Raw genomic sequence first — 10,433 nt, forward strand, 5'->3', positions numbered from 1 at the left:
CCTGTATGAATACAAACTCCAATGGCCATACATGTACTGAAAATAGATACAAACTCATGTCTGGATCTTGAAAGATCTGATTATATCTGTCTTTCATTCACATCATCATGTGGTATTTAATTGTGTGCAGGAATTGTCCAATGGTATGACACATCATTTTGTGTGTTTTGCCAAGATTTGCTAAGGAGATTGTTTAGTTAAAGAAAAAGTCATGTGCGCATGAGCTCACTCTCTACAGAGGCTCAGGGAGCTGCTACTGTTAGTGCAATGTGTGAAGAGCTCTCCACTGCTCAAGCAGCTACAGAAATATATCACAATCACGACACTCAGCACTGAGCAGGTAATCGCCCCTAAATGTAACTGATAGCTAAAAAAAAAACAAATCAATGCAAAGAATTTTCTGAGAACAGCTTTATTTAAGAGGGGATGAATAAGGTGAGTCTAAGCTGTGGGTCAGTGGTCATTTGAAATGTTGTATGATGTTTAATGTTTGCAAATTTACACTTGGATATCATTAACCTCAAATGATTTGAGTTTACAGTGTATTTCAAAGTTTCTTTAATGAATACACTTCGTATTTTCATTTGCACTGTGGGCCAAATTTTCATCATTAGGTTTTCACTAAGCAGAAATGTATTTTTTATAAAATAAAATTCCTGAATATTCCTGACAAGTAGCTCATTAGAAATGTAGAGCTTCACTCAGTACTTTATTTTAAAGAATAAATGACTACTGTAATTTAATGACACTACACAGCCATGCAGCAGAAGTCGTACGCATGTAAAAAAAAAGCAGCAAAAGTCTTAGCATGTTAAAAAAAAAAGATGACTCTGGAAATTATCTAATCTGGAGATTAAATGGGGAGGGGCAACAAAAAAGTTATTCATCCTCATGGTCTGATATAGGGAAAGGTTATGCTGCATGTAAATTCAGAAAGTGCATGAGCAACACAGACACAATAACTCAAAAGTATCCGCTGTATTAAATGAGGCACACATATGCAGCAACACACGTGATGTCTTGCACATCACACGTGCTGGAAATCATGACACATGTTTGAAAGTTTGTCAGGCATCTGAGAGAGCAGAATACACAGAATAATAAGTATAGATGAGAAAATCAAGCAGACTAATAAGTGGCCTCTGAGTGTAGTGTAACTGGTGGAGAAGACTGTGTGATCACAAGCTTAGCAGCTCTGAATCAGCAGCTTCTGAGACTGTATAATATATCCATGAATTTTAAAAAAAACTGCAAGTAAAAGGTAGGACTGCATAATAAAGTAGCTATAGTGAATGAAAACATGCAAATATATAATGTTTGAAACCTTTAGGATATGTGGTTAGTTTGGAAAACTGGTTTCCAGCTTTGAGGTTGGATCCCCTCTGAAGAAATCGTAAAATAAGTCTGAAGTATCACCAGATAGTTAAGAAAGACGACACTAAACATGCTATACAGACTTATATGATAAATGTTTTCTAATATTAGTATAATTGTACATTTTTCAAATAAAAAGTTCCAAGAAGATAAAATAACTTCTTGGTTCAAACTGCAAATCATTTATTGATATTTGCAATGTGGCATATACAGGTAGAATGTAGACACAGGTTAATTTAAAGAGGTCATACGATAAAAAGGTTGGGACCACTTTAAGATTTTTCTTCATTGATGAGGTGATGTGGCAAAATGCTGGCAAAAAAATGACAAAAAGCAACAAAAGCACATCTTTATCTCTCTCTCTATATATACATACACACACACATATATATATGTGTGTGTGTGTGTGTGTGTGTGTATATATATATATATATATATATATATATATATATATATGTGTGTGTGTGTGTGTGTGTGTGTGTGTGTGTGTATGATGAAATTAATTTTAAGTAAGTGGTTTAAATATTTAAGAAATGTACAAGCCTTGTGGTTCATTTGGATCATTTTAAAGCGTACTGAAATATTTGAATTTGTAATTGATAAAGCGCCACATAAATAATATAATAAAATAAGGTTACTAATACAGCATGTGTTCCTTCAGGGCGGCCAGGCAGATATAAGCATCAGCACTTGACATCAAGGCCTGCAACGCTGCAGGGAAGCTGGCACATTCAAAATAAAACGATTATTATTAGCAAAGAAAAAGTTAAGACTGAGAGTGAAAGCTTTGTTCAAAGTCTTAAAAGAAAGGCAGAATAAAGTTTCGTGGCACGCTGTCCGGTGCAGAAAATGAAGCTGGTGGATGCAGGGTGCGGCTTCTAAGTGAAGCATGTAATATTATGTCTGTATCCCAGCGATGCTTTCCATATCTTCATGCGATGAACTCCAGAGAATTGACCACATATGGGCCCATATGCGTGTGTGTGTCCGATTAAAAAAAAAAACACACACACACACACACACACACATGCAATGTCTTTATATCAGTCGGGAGGAATAAAGTCTTGGTGTAAATCACTTTTCCGACTGGCACAGCACATTAAACAACCGTGGCATGATTCCTTTTCTCTCAGCTCATCCGTTCCCTTTTTTCTTTATCAGCTCGTTCACGATTTCATTTCTTTCAAATGAAAATTCAGGGACCCCCAAATTCAAGCCCCCGCGTCTTCAAACAACACAGCTGTACGGTTTTACTTTTTCTCCCGTCAAAATGGTATCCCAGATTCAATTTTAGATAGACTAGGATTTAGCCAGTGATGATTTTTAATATAATTTAATATTTTTAATGTGAGACAATATTTAATATGCCAAAATGAGATCTGTTTTTATTCCCCATTTAAAAAATAATAATAAAAATAATCTGTATAGGCCTATATTGTGTCAAATCTCGCGTTGACACGACTCAAAATGAATGCATCTCTGATACGCGATATCATATTTGGCATATAATTGTTCATTTTTCTCTATCATCAGAAGAGTCAGCAACAATGACACTGTCATCATCATCATCACCATCATCATCACCATCATCATCATCGTGAATAGTGACATTTTTCCCAGCCCCCTCGAGGGTACTTTTTTTTTTTCTTTTGATTTAGGAAATTAGTACGCCTAAATACAAAAGCACATTCTCAACAGCCACTTATCAAACTCCATTTACTGCAGATGATTTCAGGGTAACATTAAAAGACAATAATGTAAATGACCCCATGGCTTTTAATTAAAAACGCCCCCCTCATGCCTCCCTGCGCTATTTTTGTTTCATCTGTTTTACATTTTTTGGACTTGAAGTGTTACAGAGCGAAAAAGTAAAAGTGCCTTGCTGTACTCGGAGATCCCCCCCCCCCCCGACTTTTATCGCTAAATGAAGCATATAAATGACCTGAAAGCGCTGGCTGTCGCGTTAAATTAAATAAAATAAAGAACAATTATCCTCTCCTTTTTCTCTGATCTCACGCAAGAAAGGGAGTCCTGGAGAGATAAGGCAGATTGAATTCTCTCTGTTGTGCGCCAATAAAAACGTCAAGGGGGCCAAGAGTTAAAGAGATTTAAAAACCGCCCCCCCCCTCCCAAACACACACACACACAACACCCCTCTATATAATTTCAAATCATAATTTCCCTCCCATTATACCTCTCAGATGTCGTTTATTGTTGGGGTTATTTATTTCAGGGAGCTGTAACCACAGTCAGTTTCCCCCGTGACTAAGTTGGATAATTACAGGTATACCGAGTAAACCCCCACGCGCTAAAAGTTAAACGTAATTTAATAGAAATCTAGAAAATACAAATGCAATTTAAAACAAACACGCTGTCTTAAATATAAAGGGTATCCGCCTCCTTTTCATCATGGGAAAAATACATATCCACGTCTGCAGCCTCTCCTGAAAGTAATTATAATTGTCTAATTTCAAAGTTGAATTAAGGATGCTGTAGGGGTTTGATGTAAAACTTCACATTTGGTTCAGTGAAGTATCGCCCTAATTTACAGCTCCAGATAAGGACCAAGTCTGTCATAAAAATCTGCCCCTTCCCTCCCTCCGCAGGATTGAATTGCACCTTGGGCAATAGTGCAGAATCGTGAATCTTAACTTCTCTTAGCATATGTTCCTGGCAGATAAGTAAACAATTTGGATGTGAAATGAAATTTTTAATTAACACTACAATCGTCTAAAATGAGGCACCGCCGTTCCGCGAATCCTGCTCTCCGTTACCACAGTGGGAGGGAGTGAGGTGGGGGTGGGGGGGTGGGTGGTATGGTGGGGGTGAGCCCCAAATATTTAGATGTTTCTATATATAATTCCTCCTGTTTTTAGAGTGCGTTTGTTCTAATGAGTCGGCCCCACAGTTCACAAGGTTACACAGGTCTGAACACGTGAATGACACACGCTGAGCTATTTCAACCGCACTGTAGCAGAGTGGTGGGCTGCTCCACAGCCACACATACACACACACACACACGCGCGCGCGCGCGCGCACACACACACACACACACACACACACACACACAAGAAATCACGTTCAGTTTGTTCCATCAGTTAAACCTGTAATTAAACCGAAGACTCCCTCCTTGAAGTGATTAAGCAGTCAGACAGGTCGGACGGGCGGAATCCCTCTAGGGAGGCCTCTCCTGAACTGTCAAACATCAAAAGATCACAACCGGTTCATCCCTGTGTCAGAAAAACAGCTTCAGTGCGTTGCGCCGGGGAACACGCCTCAAACCTGTATTCACACCATGGAAAAAGAAGACGCAGCCAAACGCGGAGGTAATTAAGCCTTGCTGTGGAGTTTGACAGCTTAAAAAGCCGCGCACGACGAACCGGATCGATTCGGTAAAAGTGGATTGATTGGGACGTTGTTCTACTGCGAGTAGAGCCCGCGAGCTGCTCACTGTCCAGTCTGCAGCCGATCAACAGTATTGATTAGTTTGGGGTCAAGTTTAGTCAAACACTTCAAATGTTTTATAAAAACTCATATTGTTTTAATCTAAAAGTGTCTCAAACTATTATTTCCATTTTAAACCTTAAGTCATATTTATATTTTTTTGCATTTCCTTTTAAATGTATTTAATTTAATCCTGCCGGTTCAAAGGCCTCAGCAGCACCGAATCAGAACTACATTGTTTCTGTTTCTCAAATACCCAATAACCTACAAATCCAGAAAATTGATATCGTTGAAGACAGATTGTCTTTATTCAAAATGTCTTTGCTCAGCAATTGAACAAAGAGCAGGAGGTATCAACCTTCTAGATACATTATCCTTTCCATAACATGACAGGTTTTAAATTACCATCTTAGATAGAAAATACACATATAACTCCTTGAATTCAAATAGAAGTTATCTTCAAAAACAAAAACTTAAAAAAAAGACGCGTCTGACTATATTAGCACTGAACCACAGGTAAAATGCAAAATGAAACATTTGGATGTAAATGACTATTTTTCTTTTTGTCATCTTAAATAGACCGTCTAGTTTATGTGCCAGGTTTTGATAAATATAAACAATATAACCCGTATATAATCCAGCCTATAGGTCCTGATTTGACCCTATCCAGAACATCATAAAATTACGAGTGCCAAAATGTAGACTACTTAGGCCTATACAGGAAATAAGAATGCTAATTGTGCAAGCCAAATTTTCAAAATAAAAGTAGCCTATCAATAACCAACACAAATCAGCATATCAGCATTGAAATGTACACAATAAATAAAGTTAAAGGCCTCCTTTTCTGGTGCCATAAACGTTATAACATTTACATTTCTTACAGTTCACAGGGGACCGTCCTTTTCACCAAATCCCAGCTCGTCTTTTCAGGTCAGAAACTTGTTGGATTTCTGGAAAAGTTTGTGTTTTGTTTGTTTGTTTGTTTGTTTTTTGCCATAACAAGTCCAAGGCAGTTAATACTGTTCATGCCTTTTAATGGTGCGCGTTGTCCATAATATATTTACATGCATTGCAGTATTCAAGTGAAATAAAAAGAGGAAAAGTCTTGAGAGTTACATGGCAGTGGCATGTGCGGATGAATATGGGTCTATCCCAGTCTTGGTCATACCTGGAAAAAGTATGTAGGCCACCGGGGGCTGTAAACTTGACGCTGACCAGGCTGTGCAGTTACACGGGACGACATAGCCCGGATTTGTGGGCGACGGGTGGGTGTGGGTGTGCTGACTGGGGCACCCAAGGGTGCCGAACGCGCCGTTCTGGTATCCCAACGAGGACGCGTACGGCAAAGTGCTGGTGCTCAATGTGTGGGGCATCTCTGTCATCTTCTGGATGGCGCTGGAGCTGAACTGACTCGGGTCGAGGAAGGAGTAGGGAGCAGACGTCGGCGGCAGAAACGCTCTGGCTTTCTCCGAGGAGCCCAAAAGAGAGTCCGCGGCCGATACGGGAAGTCCCTTCAAGTGGTCGGTGTCCCCGAGGTAAGGCAAAGGGAAAACGTACCTGTCCTTCTTGAGCAGGTTTTTGGGTTTGCGCCTGGGTCTGTACTTGTAGTCGGGGTGCTCCTTCATGTGCTGAGCCCGCAGCCTCTTGGCCTCGTCAATATAAGGTCTCTTCTCGGACTCCGAGAGCAGCTTCCACTCGGCGCCCAGCCTCTTGCTGATCTCCGAGTTGTGCATTTTGGGATTTTCCTGTGCCATTTTCCTCCTCTGGCCGCGAGACCAAACCATGAACGCGTTCATGGGTCTCTTGATATGATCAGCGGGCTTTGACATCTTTTTTTTTTTAAAGCGTACTTTTATCCCCAATGTTAAAGACGAGGAAAAGTTCTTATCGTTAAGGAAGGGAAACTGTTCACCTGTCTAGATGCCAGATACCAGTCATGCCACGTCTGGGACGTTCTGAGTCTGGAAAACCAAAAGTAAAATAAAATAAAATAAAAAATCCAGCTCCCAGTGTTTCTTCTCCCGAGTTAAAACACTGACGTAAAACACGCACGGTCGTTTTAAGTCCAGTCACAGTTCTCTTTCAGACCTGCGGTAGCAATACAGGAAAAAATACATGCAAGATGCACACACGTAAAAAAATCCACAAAGGTGAACGCGACGCTCCGCAGTCAGTTTGCAGGAGTCATAAAAGTGTTCAGTGTTATTTTTTCTGTCACTCACTCTCTCTCTCTCTCTCTCTCTCTCTCTCTCTCTCTCTGAGGTTTGTCGTCAAGCACCTGGCTTGGAAATGAGCGGAAGAGCGTGAATACGAGCCAAAAGCGGTGAAGTTCAAAGGCTGGGCTGGTTTGGTTTCTGCACGCAATCTGACATAATCTGCAGGGCGTTCACTCACCAACCTGAGCGCCCAATCAGCACGGAGACCGGCTATTCTAATACCTTCACCAAAAATATATGTACATTACAACAGAAACAAAGAGCGCCTGCTAGGAGAAGTGTAAAAAATATGAAAAGAGGGGTGTTTGTGTGTGTGTGTCTGTGTGTGTGTCTGTGTGTGTGCGTGTGGAGGGGGGGGGGGGGTATCGGATCCCTCCCCGATTCCATTTAATGTAATGAATGGCAACAAACATGGACCTTCCACCTCTTTTCCAGTTAAAACCCGACTTCAATCCAGAGAGGTGACTATACCGTGCAACCAATTTACTCTACAGCTTCATGTAAAATGTAAGGGAGTACCTTTACATTCGTCGCCACAAGTAAAGATGGGCTTTAACAGTGATTTGTGTCGATTTGAAGAGTAGAGATGTATAATAATAATAATAATAACAATAATAATGTCCTAATAGTAAGTAACCTTTCATCAGTCTAAATATTATCTTTGATATAAAAGCAACTGGCAGCCCCCACCCCCCCACCCCCGCCAGTGTTTTTCAGGAGCCGTAACATTTTCTAAACAGTTTACATTTTTCTTTTTGCCTTTTACAGTAAAAAGCATCGCCAAACAAAGACTGCGCGAGGACTGACACGTAAAACACACGCGCGCACACAGTTTAGGCCCGTGCCTGGCACCGGTACTACACCTATGGAGAGCTCGGCTATGTACACTGACAGATTACAAACACCGAGAAAATATTACATCAACCGTAAACGTTTGGGAAAGCGTGATTGTGAGCCTATAACTGTTGCATTAGCTCACATTAATTTGACAGTGTGGTTTTAAGGAGGCACAGAGTGATCGTTTTAAAATGCAAATTTCAATGAGGACCAATGCCTAATAGCCCCCGGGCTAATGTGCGTGATGTATGATTCCTTCAGCTGTGATTATTAAACCAAACGCAGACAGCTGATTTTTTTTTTTTTTTACAGAGTTAAAATGATGTGATTGGGGACACAAGCCCGAGAGTCGTTTGTACTCAGCCTAGTTACACTGTTAAGTAGATTTATATTAAGGTAGTCTCTGGCCTGTAGCCATTTATATGCGCCACATCCTATTGCAGTTATCATCTCATATTAGTATATATATATATATATATATATATGTGTGTGTGTTTGTGTATGACACATATATGTTACACACACAACTTTAGAAATTATTTTAGCTTCTCTGCGTTTACCGCATCACACATATCTCTAATTTAAATAAAATGCTTTTCAAAATACATCTCACAAATGTGGTCAAGCAAACACACTCAATTTATATGAGTTTATAAGCCATACATATTGAGTAAGCTATAGATTTATTATAGATAGATAGAGTTATTATTTTATGCATACATATTAGACAGGACAAAGTGATTTCTTTTTTTTTTTTGTCCTTAATATAGTATACAACATGGAGTTTATTTTCCTGGCGGTGATATCCCCATATTTCAGCACCATCTGTGTCGCTTTCTCACGCTCCCTCTCCGCTCCCTGTCTCCTCACACACGCATGCGTCAATCGCCAGCTTCTAACAAGAAGATTTCCATCATATCTTTTCTTTACAAACCCTGAAATTATCGCTACAAAAAAAAAAAAAAAATCCCTTTTCGGGGAGAAATATCCTCCTCACCCCGACCTAGAGAACAATGTCGCCCACAGCTGAAGCCCCCCCCCCTACCCTGCGCCCCCACACCCCCGCGAGTTTTTTTTTTTTTTTTCCAAGACGAGCGCCGATCGGATGTCTGCAAGAAGAAGAAGAAGCTCCTCAAATCCTCTCAGTCGGCAGAATATGATGCTCATCTGCAACCATGAGGTACTCTACTGCGCGCCCGGCCCGTGTATTTCGGTACAGTTTGAAGTTTTAAATTGCGTTATAGCCTACTATCTTTCACTGAGCAGCATCTGTAATTTAACATGTAGCGTTTTAGGCTGCTATATACTCACAGCAGCTTAGAGCTTCATTTAGAGATGAATGAATTTGATAACCGGAAATTATTTCAGGGGCTGAGCCTGAGCTATTCACGAGGGAGAAGCCAGCTATGTTTCTTATTCAAAAAACCGACCGATTGTCTAATACATGCACACCAGGAAGTTCCCTCGACAATTTAACGGGATAATGAGAAATGCAGTATAGGTTTTGATTTAGTTTTTTCTTCACCATCGGCAGTTTCTCTTCAGTTTTTCTTAAATATTGTCATTAATACGTTTGACATCGTGTATTGTCTGAGATAAAAATGTTAAAACGCGGCTCATATTTAAAAAAAAAAAAAAAAAAACTGTTGCGGTTTTATAACCTAAACTTCTCTCCGTTTGCAAACTCCAGGAACCTGGAAATGATAAATAGATCTGATTGTCACAACATAAGTTAAAATTAGAAAATAAAAATAAAAATGCATTTGTCTCTCTGTACACATATGGATGTACAGCCTAACTGTGATTTATTCCGTTTTGAAAAGATATAAAGGCAAGTGGTCAATCACAGCTGTTAGTATTCATAATTATGACATTAAGAAGTGGTCAAACTTTAGTTTAACTTATTATAACGGACACAGACACAGAGAGAGAAAGAGAGAGAGAGAAGTAGGATTATCTAAGGACACATGTCCATCCATCTCGCCCTAAAAAGTGAATGGGGAGCGGCCTGACACACACAGAGCCTATTAGCCAACTTGGGCTCCCGTGGAGAGCATTGAGGTAAGCTCCCCTACCGTAACTGTCCATGGTGCTGAAGCGGTAAGTGGTTTTCTTTACTGCACACTTGCGTCCACCATCAAAACTCTTAAAAGCTAGGGCTGACATTTCAATGCCTTTTATTGTATTTCCATCCTATTTAGTGACGGTTCTCCTAAAAAAAATAAAAAATAAAATGTTAGAAACTGAGACAACTCACATGGTCTACAACTTTCCTAACTTTTTTTTTCAGCCGGATATTTTCAAGGCTATTCAGTGTGTGCAAGAACCACTGTTAAACCTCACATGGAACTCATCAAGAATTAAATATAATTTATAACACATTTATAACAATTACTAACATTTTATTTAAATAAATTCCCACTGTCTTGTCAATATGTATTGCAGTATTACATAGTACTGACTGTGATGTGTTATCTAATTATTACTAACAAGAGGAACTGTTATATACGAATGACTGTAGACAGAGATATAATACAGGAAACAAAAGATGTCACACATGCA

General features: G+C 39.6%; 1 protein-coding gene across 1 annotated transcript; it reads right to left on the reverse strand.

Moving 5' to 3' along the window:
• Nucleotides 1–5,199: 5,199 nt before the first annotated feature.
• Nucleotides 5,200–7,026, reverse strand: sox14 (SRY-box transcription factor 14). The gene has a single exon (XM_026305137.1). It carries the CDS (start codon nucleotides 6,645–6,647, stop codon nucleotides 5,931–5,933), a length of 717 nt encoding a protein of 238 aa, XP_026160922.1. The 5' UTR covers nucleotides 6,648–7,026; the 3' UTR covers nucleotides 5,200–5,930.
• Between the last annotated feature and the right edge of the window lie 3,407 nt (nucleotides 7,027–10,433).

Source organism: Mastacembelus armatus, chromosome 4 (assembly GCF_900324485.2).
Source record: "Mastacembelus armatus chromosome 4, fMasArm1.2, whole genome shotgun sequence".
Classification (NCBI taxonomy): domain Eukaryota; kingdom Metazoa; phylum Chordata; class Actinopteri; order Synbranchiformes; family Mastacembelidae; genus Mastacembelus; species Mastacembelus armatus.

Excerpts from the sequence above, each read along its gene's own strand:
- sox14 (XM_026305137.1), bottom strand. The coding sequence starts at position 6,647 with ATGTCAAAGCCCGCTGATCATATCAAGAGACCCATGAACGCGTTCATG.